The sequence below is a fragment of the Paroedura picta genome, chromosome 8 (assembly GCF_049243985.1).
Source record: "Paroedura picta isolate Pp20150507F chromosome 8, Ppicta_v3.0, whole genome shotgun sequence".
Taxonomy (NCBI): Eukaryota; Metazoa; Chordata; class Lepidosauria; order Squamata; family Gekkonidae; genus Paroedura; species Paroedura picta.
In genome coordinates, this window is record NC_135376.1 from 56,909,308 (window position 1) to 56,929,050 (window position 19,743).

Here is a 19,743-nt window from a genome sequence, read left to right on the forward strand (position 1 = left end):
GAGATTGGGCATGCTTGAGCTATCCCGATCAGACCTAAATAGAATAAACAGAATGTTTGTGGGGTGAGAGTTATATAACTACCATGGCAAGCATTGTCCACGGATAATAGGAAAGAAATGAAACAAGTTTTATTACAGTAGTAGTCCATATGTGGCAAAAAACATGTGCTGCAAAGATCATGTCCGGGCCAGGAAACTTTCCCCTGAAACAATGTACTCACACAGCATATTTTAACCTGTGGATAGAAAACTGCACTGTGGTCATTCAGGTTGCATTCCACCAGTGCAAACAGGATCCTTTTTATCACTGCCTGGCCATTGCTGAGAATGCAGCAGGGTGAGCTAAAGATTATCTCGCTCACTCCCCCTCCCCCATCACCACAAGGCTGCCAGTAAAACAAGGCTGTGTGGAACTAGAGTGCCACCTGCTGACTAGATCTAGCTATTAAGCCTTTGTGCTCCAGATTTTGGTTTGTAGAGGCTTCATGGGGGTACCAAAACGACTGTCGTTCAAGTAGTTGGAATATGTAAGCACTCCAAAGGGTCATCAACATGTTGTTTGCACTGTGTATAGCAGGGAGCTCCCATTCCCCACAACACAAACACACATCAAATTAATGCTCATTTGTCTTATAAAATGCAATGGGTAGCACTAAGAACCAGGCCTACTTTTCTACAGAGCCCCAACATTTCTTGGCAGTGCCAAAATGTTTCAAACTTTAAGAGTTTGTCATCCACACATACATAGGTACTTGCATGCTATACCATTCACATGCAGCCAGCTAGGAGACCTTGGGCCAGCCACAGATATCAGGACTCTCTCAGCCTCACCTACCTCACAAGGTGTCTGTTGTGGGGAGAAGAAGGGTAGGCGATTGTAAACCACTTTGAGACTCCTTCAGATTGCAAAAGGTGGGATACAAAAAAAAAACAGCTCTCCTCTCTTCTTCTTACAATTTTGCAGTCAAATCCATAGATGAAATAAGGGGGGAAAGACCAACATGTTCATCAGGCATGTTTGCTGCAACCCTAGAATCATAGAATCATAGAGTTGGAAGGATCCTCATGGGTCATCTAGTCCAACCCCCTGCACTATGCAGGACACTCACATCCCAGTCACTCATCTACTGTAACCTGCCACCCCTTTACCTTCACAGAATCAGCATCTCCGTCAGATGGCTATCCAGCCTCTGTTTAAAAATTTCCAAAGATGGAGAACCCACCACCACCCGAGGAAGCCTGTTCTACTGAGAAACCCCTCTAACTGTCAGGAACTTCTTCCTGATGTTTAGACAGAATTTCTTTTGAATTAATTTCATCCCACTGGTTCCAGTCCGTCCCTCTGGGGCAAGAGAGAACAAGTCTGCTCCATCCTCCATATGGCACCTTTTTAAATACTTGAAAATGGTTATCAGATCCCCTCTCAGTCGTCTCCTCTCTAGGCTAAACAGATCAAGCTCCTCCAGCCTTTCTTAATATGTCTTGGTCTCCAAACCCCTCACCATTTTTGTTGCCTTCTCTGGACACGTTCCAGTTTGTCAACATCCCTCTTCAATTGGGGTACCTGAAAGGAAGTGATCACAAATGACTCCATGAATGCAGTTCACTTCCATAACAGCAACCAGGTAAGATATCCAAAGTGGTAAAATGGACTGCACCACTTCGCCCTGCAGGTATTTGGGTTTTTACGTTTATCCTGAAGTTGACCTATATTAATTCATTATATTAAATGGGAGGATGAGTGACTAGCTGAGCATTTGAAGGGTGGGGCCAGAGATTTTCTCCCTAATGTCTGTTTTAAAAAAGAATCTGCAGGGAGTTTTAGGTTGCCAACCTCCCAATGGGGCCTGGTGATCTGCCAGAATTACAACTGAACTTCAGACTATATCAATTATCTGGAGAAAATGGCTACTTTGGATAATGGACTGTATGGCATTGTACCGTGTTAAAGCCCCTGCTCTCCCCCAAACCCCACCATCCACAAACTCCAGCCTCCTTGAATTGCCCAACCCAGAGCTAGCAATCTTGCAGGGAGTTTTTATATGGAAGAGCATTCCAGCCGTCCAAAGTGGTACCACCTCATCATTACCACACCACCTCATGTTACTTCCAGTCTTCTTTATCACATGTACTCAGGAGTGAGTCTCATGATATTCAACAAGGTTTATTCTCAAGAATAGATTCAAGTGGGTAGCCGTGTTGGTCTGAAGTAGCAGAACAAAACTGGAGTCCAACAAAGTTTTATTCAGTGTTTCCTTGCTGCCTGTTTTGCTCATGAATAATTCCTACTCAGCCCTGATGGTTAAGAAATACCTCACTAGCAACAAACCTAAAGCTGGTCCCTGCATTTAACAAGCCTAGCAGCCTTCTCACACCCCATATTTGTTAAACTATTTTTGTGCAGCATGGTGAATTGTGGTTTGATGGGAATGATTTAGATTTGATTTTGGCCTACTTGTGTCTTTTGTGTCACCATGCAATTTAGTAAAGACCACCTGTAATGGGCACAAAACCAGAGCAAGTTCCACTGCTGTGTTAACTTCGTATGCAAGTTTGAAGGTGGTCCTGCAAATCGAACACATGTTTCCAGATGTTCTCGGTGCATCAGATGAGACCTTTCCAAAGACACTAACTTGTCTATCAGGATGCTGCTCCTGATAGAAAAGCCCCATTTTTAATTGTTGCTATTAAACCTTCTGCCCTCATCCTGGGGATATGAATATTGACAAAAAAGAATAAGGGGAAGAATCAGGATACTAAATAAGTACTCTTTTCTGTCTGCCTGCCTGCCTGTCTGCATTTATAGACCACCCCTATCAAAACAAGTCATCTTGGGGTGGTTTACAACCATTCCTATAAATACAAGTAGCAGCAGTTAAAATCAACCATATATTATTAACAGTACAATAAGACTATATGTCAGGTCTCATTGGACAGACCAGTGAGTGGACTTGGTTTTAGATGTTTATTGACCTTCTTACTTGAAGGAGGGTGAGCAAGAATAGAGAACAGAGAAGGCCCACTGACGTTCCATTTATTTGATTATCCAAATTGGCCTCACTGTAAGGCTGGCAGAAGAGCTCCACCTCTTCTTGAGGCCCTGATGTCTTCTGGGAGCTCATTCCACGCTGCAGTCCTGGCCCTGGTTGAGGCCAGTTGGACTTCTTTAGGGCCAGGGAGTACCAGTCAGTTCACAGTTCACATCTATGACTAGATGCAGTTGCTGAAGAATGTCTGCATTCCAAAGAAGCTACCAAAATTCGGCCAGATGTCCTTATTTTTCCCCAGCTATTTGCTGATTTTTAAAAAAAATTATTCATGTTTTTGCATTAAAGATTTTTTTAGAACCCTGGAGTCAAAATAGGGCTGTGCTTAGTAGATTTCATCAGTGCCCTGTTCATCTTACCAAATACTGAATTTACTTCTTTATCCTACACCCAGAAGACAGTTGATTAAAAAAAAAAACATTTACAGCATTATTGGCCCAGCTACAAAGAATAATAATTTCCATTCTGCTTGTGCCCAGGACCTAGTGATGACTCCAAAAACAACAAGATTCCTTGAGGTTGGAAACTGGAGTTCAAAGAGATTTTGTTCATGTTTTTAAATGATACACAAATATTCTGCCAAACAAATGGAAAATACTTAAAAGGCTTAGACATGAACAGGCAGCAACTAAGACAGACTGATCCTAAAATGGAAATAATTTAATTCTTTGCAGGGTCTGCTGTGTGCCTTCACTTGCAGGCAGTCTATTTCACTTAGGCTATTATCAGCTTTGAATAACTTTATAATAACACAGCTCAGAGCCAGTTGCCCATTGATTTTATCTTCCAGCAAGATGGAAAGCAGGGGGACAATACAATATGGGTAGGGGGGAATGCTTTAAAATGTAACTTTAGCTGTTATTTCACCTGGTGGTCATTCCTATCTGTATATTATTCAAAGTTTCACTCTCAGGTTTATGTGTTAGATGGAAATGTCCCAGCCAGACCCCCGTTGATTTTCCCAATGAACACACTTAGCTTTAACAGCAAAAGCAGTTTATTGAGGTAGCAATTTGTGGCTCATTATCATTCTTGCTGAAACTGATTTGATAGGCAATACACTGATCAATAACCCCTAACTGACAACAGGCAGACTTCCCATTCCCAGGAAAAGCATGTGAACTCAACTTGTAACCCAGGTGCACCTGACATCATTCTTGCAAGGTTAACTCAAGGCCAGCCTCATGGATAACATCTGAGCTCCCCTTCCCCACCATTCCACCCTCGCAAGAGAAAATTGTTGATTAGACCATACAAACAGTGCTAAGCAATAAAAATAGTTATATTCAGTTACATTTCCCAGACCCACTCCCCAGTGGCCAATGCCGATACCTAGAATGACAATACCAAATAATCATGGTGGAAAGCTGACAACCAGGGAGATCCTGACAGTCCCTATCAGGCCTGTACATTATACGTATATACAGACACAGAGAGAGAAGCTAATCAATACTCTACAGTAGCGATCCCCAACCTGTGGGCTGCGGACCGCATGTGGTCCATCGACTAATTGGAGGTGGGCCCCAAAGGACGCCTCCCCCCCCAGCCCTTTACTTCATCCCCCCCTGGCCCTTTACAACACACTTCGGGTGTCATTGTCTCCCATCACTCCCAGATGGGACTATCTCGTTGCAGAGAAACAAGCTCAGGGTTCTCATTGATTTGTCATTGTCATGAGTTAAAATTTCCATGAAAATAAAATGTTCCTTATGTTCATTGTTGTGGCGTGTCTGTATCTTATTTTGAAGGGATGTTTAAGCATTACCATAGCAATCAGAAAGTGTTAGGGCAGTGGTTGAGAGTAGAGGAGTAAACTACCCCCCCCCCGGGCCTCAGTAAAATTGTCAAGCGTTGAGTGGTCCCCGGTGATAAAAAGGTTGGGGACCACTGCCCTACAGAATCCATTTGGACTTTCTATAGATGGGCTCTGGGAGTTCCCAGCAGAGAACTTAATTCCCAGATGTACACAGGCCCAACCTAGATTGAGAATGTGGATTTACAAAGATGGAACTTCACCTCTCTATACTCTTTTCCCAAACTCAAATGGCCCCTAGAGAGCTGCTATTTCCTCACAGGAGACTCAGACATCTGCTGATAGCTACTTTTTAATTTTCCCATTGAGGCAAACAACGGGTCCATTTTAAGTCAGAACAGTGCCTGGAAGGGGGAGGGGGTGGAGGTTGAAACACCTTATCCTCAGGTGCCTTTGCCCTTACGGTGCTACCAAAACTTTATTATCATTGACCTATGTGACATATTTTCTAAAAGTATCAGTAGAGGGAGCTGTTTAATTTGGCAATCCATTCTTATTTACAGCTGCAATCAGCCTATTTTTTCAAAAAGATATGATGCAGGCTTCTTCTCTGGATTTCCTCATTAATATCTGTACTTGGTGATATGATTGCACACCCACATGGATGCTAGTTGTATACCTCCATCTTATCGATTGTGGAGAACAGTTTTTACTACAAAGGAGGTATACGCTGCTCTTTCAATATTTGTCTGCCAGGCTTCCATTTCAAAAGGGGTATCACTTGAGTTTCCCTGTGTTTAAGCTTCTGTTTAGGATGGGGACAGATGGGTATAGTTAATTTTGATGAATATCAGTTAATGGATATGCACATACAAATCTGCAAACATCTGAACCTATGCTCAATTATTTATTTGAATGCTCATATATGCAAGGTAAGTTTTAAAAAATCGGCAAGCCATATTAAAACAATCAAAATTGGCAATCAGCACAGTATGAGTTCATATGGTGATGCCAAAAATAATAAGCATGAATGTGAGGAGCATGCTCAAAACTGCAAGGAAACTTGCATCATAGTGATGAAATCCCCATGTTGTCATTCCAAGAAAAACACATATGATAACTGGCAATGAAGATGTAACAGCCCATCCCTCACCTGTTCCAGGTACAAATGGGTAAAGAAAAAGTTAGTTTGCCCAAGGATAAGGTCATATCTACCGTATTTGCTGGTGTATAAGACGACTGGGCGTATAAGATGACCCCCCAACATTTCCACTCAAAATATAGAGTTTGTTACATTACATTACAGTACTATGGGCCAATATGGGCAGCTATGTCTATCCCAACTGAAGTGCACCCACACACACACTTGGAGGCATGTTTTTCAGGAGGAAAAAGTAGTCTTATACGCCAGCAAATACTGTAGTTAGGCCCTTAGACTTAAAGGGACACATTTATTGAGGCATAATGTGATTCTGGAATGCTATCAAATAGGGAAAGAAAGCATTTATTTGTCAATCTGTGGCAGCTATCATCATACTGCATAAAAAGCATCTGGTACTTCTGATGATGTAGCTGGCCTCTGATTGGCCCTCACTGGGTGAAATGCTCCCAGTAGGGTGAAGGCACTCACCCACTGAGGGTCAATCAAAGGTTCTTCCCCACCTCTATCCCCCTCCTCCATGTTACTTCCCAGCACTTACCAGAAGGAAGAGCTGGTATCATGTAAGCCAGGAAGCTGTGGGTGACCATCAAAGCACTCTCTACCCTGCTGTGCTCCATCCATGCTACTTTCCCTGGCCTCCTAGCTGCCAACAAGGAGGGCAGAACTGAGCAGGTGTGTTCTGTGCTGGCCCTACCACTCTCCCCAGATTCCTGCCAGCAAGAGCAAGGGGAAAGCCAAGTGAGCATGCTCCATCCTCCTGCCAGCGAGAGTCAGGGGGAGAGCTGAATGGGTGCACTGGCCACCAGGGGAGCACTGGTATCTTTGCCACCAGGGAAGCTGGGGGGAACCACTTGGCCCCCCCACCCATTTTAAAACAGGCTTTACTACTAGTTTATAATAATTGTTTTCTCACACTTCCTTCAAAATAAGCAAAATGACACAGAGGTTTTGGTAACATGCACATTTATTGTAATGGCACTATTATACATTATTTAAAAGACCAGTGATTAAACAAATGAATATTGGGTTTAGAGTTTTAATGCTGATAAATTCCAGAGATTAAGAATTGCCTTGCTGGATTAAACCAAAGGCTTGCATGCAGTTCCCAATAGGCACCAGCTAGGTGCCTCAAGAAAGTGCACTCTCAGGATATTAACTTGATAGCCAAGGCTTCCCTGAATGCTTCTGACCAGTATTTGATATTCAGCAATATATTAGACATCTGCATCCACCCATGGTCCCATGATTGTACACATTAACCTGAAAATGTGAGAGCAGAATGCAATTTAAAACATAATTTCTCTCAAACAGCCACCAAGGGACTATCCACTCCAAATGGAAGAGCTTATGGCTAATTTCTGGCCATCCATCTCCTGTATCAGTTGTTGTGAAGGGTGGGGAAACATAATATCATCTTACCTGACCATCTGTAGCAACTACTGCTGCTAGAAACAGGGATTATACACTTGAAGCAAACTACTTACTGCTACTCCAGCTGGTTTTCCATCCATCCTAACAGTACACTACTGTTATCTTTCCCCCCTAGATCACTGAAAGCAAGAATTTTCAGTATGCACGGGGGTGGGGGTGGGGGTAGGAACAGACACTACTTTGCTCTCCTCTCCCCTGTATTAATGTGGACAGTTCAGGGTTCATGTAAAACATTCCTTTGCATATCTTGGTTGCTCTACACAGAGTACACCAGGGGATTACTATTGCCTACTGACCAGGAGCTACTGCTACCTATTAGATAATGGACAATAAACACAGATGATGCATGTGCAACAGCCTTAGTGCCAGCACAAAATTAAGCATGCTTCTGTGGATGGATCCTGCATGAGTCTTGCTGTGTTTGTGGAATAATGATTACTATTCCTTCAAATGTTTTTTGGCATAGGATGACTTCAGGGAACTGTTTTCAGATGAAGGAACTCTTTGCTGGCTCCCACACAACCTTCTCATATATGCAGGGATACTATTTTCTTCCATATGCAATACCTGTGGTTTGAAAGGCACTGATTTGTGCCATTTGAAAAAAAAAAAAAGCTATATACAGACTGTACACCTTTGGATAGTAAATTACAGTGAGTTTTAACAGCATGCCAGAAAGAATACTCTCTCATATACAACTGGCCTTCCAAGTTTTCAAATATTCTAAAGCTAAATGGTACAGACAGGCAATTAAGGCCACACGTAGAGGAAGAATGAGTAAATAATGAGAAAATCTGTGTTGGAATTTCACTACACATGGCAGAACTTGTAAATACAGTATGCCAGCCAATCTGCTCTCCTCACGTTTAGCAGTGTAGTCATTTGGCATTAAAGTAATGAGTTTAAAACATAAACATATAAAAGAATTTGTGCCAGTAAAGCTTTTCTGTCTTGAAGCAACTCCAGCCGGAAAGAGAAAAAAGTAGCTTGTTTGGATGGCGGGCGGGGTATCAAAATTTTTAAATTATGCTTCATGTTTCACTATTTCATATCACTGTTGTCCCAGCAGATGGGAAAATATTCTCCCCCTCTCAAGCAAGGAACGTGAATGTTTCCAAACACAGGCAAACTCAGTCATTAACAGTGTAAGCTGTAACAACATTTGCAGATGTTGGCACCAACAAAACCTGAAGACAGCACAAAAGAAACTGATATACAGATTGTGTCAATGCACTCATTGCTCATCTTGCTCTATAAGCTCCATACTAGTTCCATTGGCACCCTACTTCTCTCAGTGCTTTCCCCACCCAATCTAGTGGCCTCCACCCACCCCCCTTCTAAGTTCTTGCAGAAGATTCTTTTCCAGAATCCAGGCTGGAAGCTGAACAATCTGTCATCATAACTTCATTTATGAGATATGCCAGTTGCCAAAACAGTGTATTGTGACAGATTTGTTTATACTTGTATTTTATTCCTATACAATTGAGGATGAAAGTGCATGGGCTTCCAAATATATCACATTGCAGTTTAAAAACATGGCTTTTCCTTGTATGTGTTGTTTTATGGCCTTTACTAGCAAAAAAAGCCCATTGTATCTAAAAATACAACAGGCCCTATTCCCCACACACACACCCTGGGCTGGCCAGCCAAGGCCTGGGGAGGCCTCAGCTAGCCCTTTGGGGATTTGGGGAGAGCACTGGCAGGGACCCTGTACTACCTCCCAGCCCAAAAGGAGGCCTCTCTCTGTGGAGGCCTCTCCAGGCCTGGGCGGGCCTTTTGGGGGGAGGGGTTGTGAGGACCCCAGGCAGGCCTGCTAAGGCCTGGAGAGGCCTTAGTGGGTCTTTTGGGGGTAGAGGGAGTGCTGGCTGGGACCTCGTTCCTCCCAGGCCTGCACAGGCCTTTTGGGGGCAGGGGGTTGGAGCGCTGTGGCGGGAATGCCATTCTTACCCACCCAACCCAGGCAGCCCTACCAAGGCGTGGCAAGGATGCAGCCAGAGCTGCTTGGAACAGTGGGAGAGCTGGCGGGAACTGGATCATCCTCTCCCTATGGCAGTGTCACTGAGGCTTGGTGAGGGCTGCTAGGGCTGCTCAGGGCAGGGGCGAGCTCTGACAGGAGTTCCCTCCCTCCTTCCCCCACTCCCACCAGGTCCACAGTTCCAGCCCCCCCCCTCCCAGCTCCCACTTACTGGACTGGTAGTTCCAGATGGAAGAAATTGGAGAGGGATGCAGCCGGGGTGGGACATTCCTCCTGATTGACTGTTCATTGGACGGATGGCCAATCAGGAATGGGACAACCGGAACATCCTACCTGATTGGTAGGTGATGAGTCCCACCTCCTCTCAGCACCGTCTTATTGTTTTATTTACTGTTTATATATATATATATTATATATATAATTTTAAAACATTTATAATTTTAAAACATTACAAAACTGCTCCAGTGACAAGAGTGGGTTGTTACAACATAAGTACTAATTAAAGAATTTTGTGCATAATTGGTTCCTGCTGTAAACTTTCAGAACATTACCCCTGAATTTGGTCTCTATGGATGATATCTGAAAAGTGGCGAGTGCAATTTTAGAGCCCTAAACTGCCAAATGATTCAGTTTTATAGATGCTGCTTCTTTCAGGTGAAAATTTTCTTGGAATCCAAAGTAGAATTCCTTTGAATGAATGAGGAAAGCCTACTGGTTGCTTGCACTTGCTGCTGAGCTGGAAAAACGTTCTCACTGGGTATGGTATAAACCATTGGTTCCCAACCTTTTTATCACCGGGGACCTGTCAATGCTTTTCATATGCATGGGGGTGGGGGTAGGAACAGACACCACTTTGCTCTCCTCTCCCCTGTATTAATGTGGACAGTTCAGGGTTCATGTAAAACATTCCTTTGCATACCTTGGTTGCTCTACAGTGTAGTACAGACAATTTTTCTGAGGTACTGGTCCGCAGACCGGGAGTTGGGGACCACTTGTATAAACTATGCATTTTACATTACTAGTGAATAGATGCATAGTCTATAGTAGTCAAATCCCCCAATGGATTTTGATTGCAAAGAAAAGGATATTCCAAACTTCTATAACACACATTTTAGTAATAAACTAGCTCTGAGATACTTTTGGGTGTGAGTGCGAAAAAAAGTTCTGCAGGAAACTATAGTACTCCAGAATGAAAACTGATATTCAGAGACATTGCTAGAAAAGTTTCAAAGGATGAAAATGCAATCACTCTTAACAATGAGGATGCATTGAGAAAACGTTACCCCAACCGAAATAGATTTAAAAATCAGGGAACAGCTAACAGCTAGAAAGCACTCAAAAGCAGCAACAAAGAATTTGTGCTTTATGAAGAAGAGAACAAGGGGGGGGATGTCCTTAATTACTTTGATTTTCTACTGGAAAAAGCTTTTTAAAACTATCAGTATTTCTCTGCTTTCATGTTTTCCTTTAAAAGCAAAATATATATTCCTCCAAGTAACAGAGAGGGGGGAAATGAGCGTCTTTCCTTTTTGATTAGGTTTTGGTACCAAGAATGCAAAATTCAGGTACAAAAGATATGACCTTGCAGATCATGCTAAGACTAGGTTCATCAAAGTTTTCAGTAACCATAAACTCTTTTCCACAAAGTACCTCTGCTTTCAAAGTTGTCACAATGATTATGCTACAGTTTTCCTCCAGTGCTTCAGAAGGATATCCAGATCAGAAGACAAAAACCACTGTAGTCTTCTCCTTGCAGATTACTCACCATACATGCCATTCAGTTGTTCCTGCACTTTGCCAGAATTGCCTAGGGCAAGGTGACTCAATAGTAGGCATCAATTGGTTGTTCAAGCAATTTATAAGTTAAGCATTTCCTAACAATGTTCTGTACTGTGTTTTCCCAATTTGAAATGCAATCGTGTTAACCTCTGACCATTCCTGAGAACTCATTTGGTGTTCTTTATACTGCCAGTGGAATATATAATTTTTTATTATTTGTATCATGTGTTGTATATCCTAGAAGCTCTTTTTGCTGCAGTTTGAGCATCTGATGAACTCTCTTCCTGTTCTTCAGTCTGCTTCAGTTTAAGAAACATATCTGACTTTAAGAAGCGGCTGTAGCTATCGTACTTCATGAGGTTGAAAATCTGGTTGGAGGGGGGAAAATTAATGTACAGGTGAAATAGATCCTAAAGAAAGAGTTAATACCAAGCAGGTACAGCAGTTAAGATATTTCATGAGCCCCCAACTGTAGAATCATGAAAGAATACTTCAACAACAATCATCATAATCATAAATATTTAAATATTTACAAAATACACTACAATCTATAAGCTAAGAGACATACTTTGTTTCTACAGATGCTGCTTCTCAGTAACAGTTCCAAATAAAATATGATTAGTTTAAGTCTGCCAAGTCTGCCAATGATCGCAGAGCTTAAAAGTCTATGATCACTCCTTTAAAAAATTAAATTAATAGTACATAGTTTATCCCGAGTACTTAATTTGATCTGTAGTTAATGTGATCTAGGGTTTTTTCTACAGACAGAGATAATTGGCCTCCATCAGTGAAATAATACTGAATATTATAGGACATCATACGGACAAAAATGTTTTCAAACACAGTAAATAATGCGCTCCCAATCCACCTTCAATGCACTTTGCAACTGGATTTTATTGTGTGAAATGGCAAAATCCACTTGCAAACAGTTGCTGAAGTGGATTGCAGCTGCATTATTTCACAGGTGTGAAAGTGCCCATCATCTCAACTTGCACTGACTGGGGAAAATCCCACTATTGGAACTTAATTTCATAAGAACAGCATATCCATAAATAGCATGTAACAACTACCAGAAAAACACAAGACTATACATAGTTGTTTTGTATAACTGGAGTACTAACAAATAAGATAGGAATGTCCAAATAGTGTAAGAAGCATTGGAAACCTTAGAAAAATATTTTAGTGTCTAGGAATAAGATACTTTTCCATCTTTTTAATATATACCTTTATGCGAATTCACTAACCTCCCCCCCATCCTCCCAAAAAGGCAGATAAAGTGTAGCCATTCTAAAGTGTAGCTATTTTAATTGTCCTGGGAGAAAAACAAAAATCTGTGGCTTCAGAAGAGGCAGATAGTTTTTGAGGGGAAAAAAAGCCACTAAGTTATTGAGGTGTTGTATTCTCATCTGCTTCAGTAGGTATGGTTTAAGAAACATCCAATGGCTCACCAGCCATTGTATCAGCCAATGTATCAGCACAGTATAAAGAAGATGTGATGTATCAGCACAGTATAAAGAAGATGAATGAACAGTTTTTCTAGCCACAGTTTGTGTGGTCTCTCTTCTTGTCCATGTCTGCTCTCCATGGCCAGTTCTTAATCCCTTACAACCCAGCCATTCCCTCTTTCTCACTATGGGCTATTCTGTCCCACTTGCCAGCATGCTATTTGTTCTCATTTCATGCCCTTCACTAGTGTTATACATTCCAATTCTCTAATCAAGAAAGATCATTCCATTATTGGAGATTTAAATAATAGGTTGGTACAGAATAGGCTCTTTCTCAAGATACAAGGGAAGAAACTAAAGACTTCCTTCTAATTCTGTGATACTGTGATTCTATACAATAAACTATTGTCCTTTATAGAATAATTAGAAAATCTAATAATTTTACCTGGTCTTGAAGTTTCTGAAACATCAGAGGGTGAGGTTGTTCCAATATTGATTCGTCCAAACGGGATTGCCCTTCAACATTGACTTGATAAGAAGCTTTACTTGACAGGAAAGTCATGTAAATTTCATTTGCCTTTTTTTGCATCTGTGAAGGGAAGAGCAGTTTTGCTAAGCAAGAATTTCATTTTGTGAAACAAATTTGATCTATCATATACATGTTTACACAAGAATCCTTTAAAGCATGTTATCTTAGCTTCACTTTGTTAGTGGCCACTTCATTTACTAACACTAAAAAATGTCCACGCGCTTACAGATCATTATCTCTCATTTTCAAAAGCCTGTTAAAAACTTGTTGCAGGGATGGAAATAATGGCCTAATGCCCTACCTTCAGGGATAATGAGAGAAGGAGTAGCCAAGTATCAAGATGTCCTGCATTGAACAAGGAGTTGGATTAGATTGCCTGCCCTTTCCAACTCTATGATTCTATGTCGTCCTCTCCTCAAATGAGAACGTGGTCCTTGAAGAAACCAGGTCTAAGCTTTAAAGGTCAAAACAACCACTGTGAACTGGGCCTGAAACCCAACTTGAAACTAGTGAAGCCATTTTATAATTGTGGACATATACGCTCTGTTCAAATTCATATGAATTGCTTGTTACTAGTATTACCTTTACCTCATCTTCTGTTATAGTCAACTAATACGCAGTATCCACTTACAGTCCCATGAATCCAAGACCTGAGACTGACATGCGAGTAGTCCGACTTGATTCCTGTGTAAGATCCTACTGCTATTTCTACCCAGAAGGTCCAGGCTGTACCACTGGATAATGGCATGAAATCTCCCCTAATACTAGGGACCAACTTCTGGGATCTATGCTCTGTTGCCACTTTGCAACAGATGATAATAAAGGAGTATGTGAATACTTTACATTTCCTCATGGTTGGGAATTGGGTGGTTCTACTGCACTTGGCCACTAATTCAGCATACCTTTGTGTGTTCAAATTGGTAGGCTATTTTAAGAGAGCATAGAAAAAAGCAGGGTAGGTGTATACCCTTGATCGAGAAGAGGTATGCTCCTTAATGACATTACACTCTCAACAGTAAAAAGAAGTTGAAAAAGTCTGCTATAGATTTTCATCAAACGTCACTGAAGAAAACCACAGTAAGACCGATTATGCATGGGAAGGAAAAAACGGGTCGGCACTTGCACGGCACTGGGGCAAATTTCCACTGATGCAAGGTGTCGACCCAGCACCCTTCTGACCTTAACCCGCTTTAGGGCCTCTGATGCCACACGCTGGTTTTTCAGCATTCCCTTTTGTAATGAAGGTACCATCAGTGGCTATGCTAGGCTGGACTCATGCATACAGGGAAGAGCTGGGCCTTCCAGGCCCAGCTTTGCCCTTGCCTACGGTGTGTCAGCAGGGGCACAAAATGCCCTGTTTGGCTCCACAGCACTGCCCCACCCCCTGTAGTGTGGCTGCCCCCATACATAATCGCTCTAACAGTAACAAATAGAGCCTGTACAATAGCCTCATTCTTGAGAAGACTAAGACAAAGCCACCATTGCTAAGGATGTGGAACAGGGCTACAGTCCCACTTGTAGCATGATCTACTATTTCTAAGACATGTTTGTGCATGTCTGTTTTTATACTAAAGAAGCATTTGCACTATCTTGGTGGAATAATTTCCCATTTTAACAGTTAGGGCAGTTCTTCTAATAAAATTCAACTTAAATTGCCTATGTACTCTGTTTGTATTTTATTGCTATTTTAAAGATAAAATATGGACATAATGCTCAAATCCAACACAATAAAATGAATTATAATAAAATGTCAAAACCAAGAGAAAGATAATTGGGCTGGATTCAGTAGAGAAATATTGCTAATGGAAATGGTGAGGTGATTATCGCTCATTTACCCCTCCAGCTGCAGATCTCAATTCCCCTATCAAGCTGTTTCTTGACATCCCCTTTCACAGGAACAACATTTTATTGGAAATCTGAGTGGAAGCAGAAGTGGGGAGGCAAGGAAGTCCCACTCTGGCGACAGAAATCATGTCCTGTCAGTGGAGGTTTTCTGTAGGATCCAAGTCATTGTAAATACACAAAATAATTTCTACACAATAAATGCTAAAGTGAAGTGTTATGGAACCTTAAAGACTATCAAACATATTGCACAAGAGGAAACTTAGTGTGCTGGTAACCTCTTAATATGACTAGACCACTGTGCTCTATGTGGGCTGCTCCTAAAAGCTGAAGCTGAAACTGGTCCAGAGTTTGGCAGCCAAATGTTGGTTGACTCCTGGTGTTGGTTGCAAGAATACACATAATACCAAGTTGGTATAAATACAACTCCATTGGCTGTCGTTTGTTTCTGGGATAAACTGTGCAGCCCCATTTTTTAGGACTCAACTGAGAATATTTTAATTACTCTTACACAGGTAGGCATTTCAGTAGCACTTCAAGTTTCAGTATAGTACATTTAAATACCATGGAGTGACAGTGACCCATTATGCACGGGGGTTTTAGCGCACATTCGGGGTGGAATGGCGGCGACTAAAATCACGGATAACGCACGGAGCCGGCTGCAACCGGCTGCAGCTTCGGTGCATGCCGCCGAAAAAGCCGCGTCAGTGAAACGCGGAAGAAAGCGCAGCTTCCGGGTGAGCGGGGCGCAACCAGAAGCGGCGCCCGGATCGGCGCGTGCATAATCGGTTACTCTGGGTTTTGCCGCCGTCGCGCCCCGCCCCGTGTATAACCGGTATGCGTCGCGTCTTCCCCCTCCGCGTTTTCCATGTGACCCGAAATCGCCGTTTCGGCGGCCGTGCATAATGGGCCAGTGAAACTGGAATGCCCACCTGGCAACTATAAAGGCTTCAGCTTCAAAAAAAAATACTGGAGTCATCATGAGTTTCTACTACATCAGGAGACAGTTTCTAGTAGATCTAGCATCAAAGCTTTTCATAAGGTTATCCCCAATTTAATGTACAGCATTGATGTTTGTGGTTGGAAAGAGCTCAGCCCCTTGTAGCCTATCCAAAATCTTTTTCTTAAACAAATTTTGGCACTTCCAAAGGGGTCTCCTGCAGAACTGATGAGGGCAGAGCTTGGCCTTCTCTCAATCAAAGCCCGTGCTTATCTAGCTATAATGAACTCTTGGAAGAAAAATATAACTATAAAACTAGACTCCATTAGCCATCAATGCTTCAAGCACTTATTAAGCAAAGATAAAACCCAATCAGATATTTTTGGCTCCATCCTTTCCCAGAATTCCATCCCAGATTATCTACTTCACACCTCAGCCAACATCCTAGACATGCAAGAATGGGTCTACCAAGGTGATGCTTTGATTAGCCACTGCATAATCTTGCAGCCAAAATAAGCCCCTTGGTATAAAACAATTTTAAAGGCTCATTCTAGAGCACTCTATTTAGTAAATGTAATAACACATAATCTCAGAACCAAGAGACAAATTTCTTGCCAAGTTATCGTCTCTGATACTGACAAAATGACCTGTCTGTTATCAGATACTGATTCCTATGTCTCACATAAAACGGCACTTTACACTTTAGATACTAGGAAGATCAAAGCTAAAGTATTTTCAATAAGAGCCTTCAATCTGAAATGTTGATCTTATATTTAACTCCGAAACATTATATTTTATTCCACTTATTTTATATATTATGCTGAGAAATACTTTGCTTTACTTTTATACTATTATAGATTAATTTTTGATTTGTAAAGGCCTTTGGCTATATACAATAAATACTACTAGTGCTGCTGCTGCTGCTGCTGCTACTACTACTACTACTACTTAATTGTATAGCCACAAAAGAAGTTTGGCTTCTTTTGCATTGATTAATGCTTTCATACTTTTAGGGCTTTTACATTTGTTGTTCTTCATTTTATTGGAAATCTGAGTGGAAGCAGAAGTGGGGAGGCAAGGAAGTCCCACTCTGGCGACAGAAATCATGTCCTGTCAGTGGAGGTTTTCTGTAGGATCCAAGTCATTGTAAATACACAAAATAATTTCTACACAATAAATGCTAAAGTGAAGTGTTATGGAACCTTAAAGACTATCAAACATATTGCACAAGAGGAAACTTAGTGTGCTGGTAACCTCTTAATATGACTAGACCACTGTGCTCTATGTGGGCTGCTCCTAAAAGCTGAAGCTGAAACTGGTCCAGAGTTTGGCAGCCAAATGTTGGTTGACTCCTGGTGTTGGTTGCAAGAATACACATAATACCAAGTTGGTATAAATACAACTCCATTGGCTGTCGTTTGTTTCTGGGATAAACTGTGCAGCCCCATTTTTTAGGACTCAACTGAGAATATTTTAATTACTCTTACACAGGTAGGCATTTCAGTAGCACTTCAAGTTTCAGTATAGTACATTTAAATACCATGGAGTGACAGTGACCCATTATGCACGGGGGTTTTAGCGCACATTCGGGGTGGAATGGCGGCGACTAAAATCACGGATAACGCACGGAGCCGGCTGCAACCGGCTGCAGCTTCGGTGCATGCCGCCGAAAAAGCCGCGTCAGTGAAACGCGGAAGAAAGCGCAGCTTCCGGGTGAGCGGGGCGCAACCAGAAGCGGCGCCCGGATCGGCGCGTGCATAATCGGTTACTCTGGGTTTTGCCGCCGTCGCGCCCCGCCCCGTGTATAACCGGTATGCGTCGCGTCTTCCCCCTCCGCGTTTTCCATGTGACCCGAAATCGCCGTTTCGGCGGCCGTGCATAATGGGCCAGTGAAACTGGAATGCCCACCTGGCAACTATAAAGGCTTCAGCTTCAAAAAAAAATACTGGAGTCATCATGAGTTTCTACTACATCAGGAGACAGTTTCTAGTAGATCTAGCATCAAAGCTTTTCATAAGGTTATCCCCAATTTAATGTACAGCATTGATGTTTGTGGTTGGAAAGAGCTCAGCCCCTTGTAGCCTATCCAAAATCTTTTTCTTAAACAAATTTTGGCACTTCCAAAGGGGTCTCCTGCAGAACTGATGAGGGCAGAGCTTGGCCTTCTCTCAATCAAAGCCCGTGCTTATCTAGCTATAATGAACTCTTGGAAGAAAAATATAACTATAAAACTAGACTCCATTAGCCATCAATGCTTCAAGCACTTATTAAGCAAAGATAAAACCCAATCAGATATTTTTGGCTCCATCCTTTCCCAGAATTCCATCCCAGATTATCTACTTCACACCTCAGCCAACATCCTAGACATGCAAGAATGGGTCTACCAAGGTGATGCTTTGATTAGCCACTGCATAATCTTGCAGCCAAAATAAGCCCCTTGGTATAAAACAATTTTAAAGGCTCATTCTAGAGCACTCTATTTAGTAAATGTAATAACACATAATCTCAGAACCAAGAGACAAATTTCTTGCCAAGTTATCGTCTCTGATACTGACAAAATGACCTGTCTGTTATCAGATACTGATTCCTATGTCTCACATAAAACGGCACTTTACACTTTAGATACTAGGAAGATCAAAGCTAAAGTATTTTCAATAAGAGCCTTCAATCTGAAATGTTGATCTTATATTTAACTCCGAAACATTATATTTTATTCCACTTATTTTATATATTATGCTGAGAAATACTTTGCTTTACTTTTATACTATTATAGATTAATTTTTGATTTGTAAAGGCCTTTGGCTATATACAATAAATACTACTAGTGCTGCTGCTGCTGCTGCTGCTACTACTACTACTACTACTTAATTGTATAGCCACAAAAGAAGTTTGGCTTCTTTTGCATTGATTAATGCTTTCATACTTTTAGGGCTTTTACATTTGTTGTTCTTCACTTTGAGAATATGTATTGTGAAAACTGGTCATACGCTTTCAGGATAATACATAAATATAAAACTAAAGGTAGTAAGACAATAAACGCTTTTACATCAAAGAGATTCAACAGTTCCCACATGCACCTTGTTCCAGTGGCCAAGAATTCTTGCTATTAGAGAGCCTCTCTTGCTATCTAATTCAAACCTATTTAGTTGTTACTTCTTGTTCTTTCTTCAGAGGCCAATGCCATGGCCTTTGTGATTCCCCATTAAGAGCATCTTCATCTATTACATCTAGGAAACAATATGTGCAATGTAAAAAAGTAGATTATACGTTTTGCTAAGATCAAGCAATAAATGTCACTGAGGCCCTTAATGTTTCAGGGATCTGTTTTCTGGATCTCAGTCACTCTTTGTTCTTGACCATTTTTATCACTAACACAATCTCAGTCTTGTTGATTAGGAGAAAATATAATGTATGAAGTGATGAACCAGATTTTAACTTAGTACCTACTGGAATTGATGCAGGCCACAACTGTTAAATAGTTATGCAGAATTATTAGAAAGAGGCTGAAACATTCATGGTCATCTTACAGCTTGGTTAGCTTGCATGTCTCCTTCAGGTATACAGTTCCTGATCTTCAGCCTGAACAACCATACTGATGCCAGATTGCTGCTTTCATGTCATCTTTACATTAATAATGTAACTACTTCATACTTTGCCCTATTTAACCAACTGTCAACTTGTTCCTTCTTGGCTCTCATTGATACAACAGGCTGATTAAGGTATTGAAAATGCTCCAATACTTTGTGACAAGTCTCTTGTGACATAATTTGTGACAAGTCTCTTGAACAGAAATTGGGTACAGGATAAAGAAATATCCCATTTTGTTGTACCTGGTGATAA

General features: G+C 41.5%; 1 protein-coding gene across 1 annotated transcript in view; it reads right to left on the reverse strand.

The window, feature by feature from the left end:
* Nucleotides 1–6,908: 6,908 nt before the first annotated feature.
* The window catches only part of RGS10 (regulator of G protein signaling 10), a 30,173-nt gene continuing 17,338 nt past the window's right edge, over nucleotides 6,909–19,743 (reverse strand). Inside the window, exons 4-5 of the mRNA XM_077349917.1 lie at nucleotides 13,038–13,181; nucleotides 6,909–11,515 (exon numbers count right to left, since the gene is read on the reverse strand). Coding sequence (XP_077206032.1) covers nucleotides 11,369–11,515; nucleotides 13,038–13,181 — 291 coding nt within the window. The 3' untranslated portion in view covers nucleotides 6,909–11,368. The remainder of the gene's footprint in view (nucleotides 11,516–13,037; nucleotides 13,182–19,743) is intronic.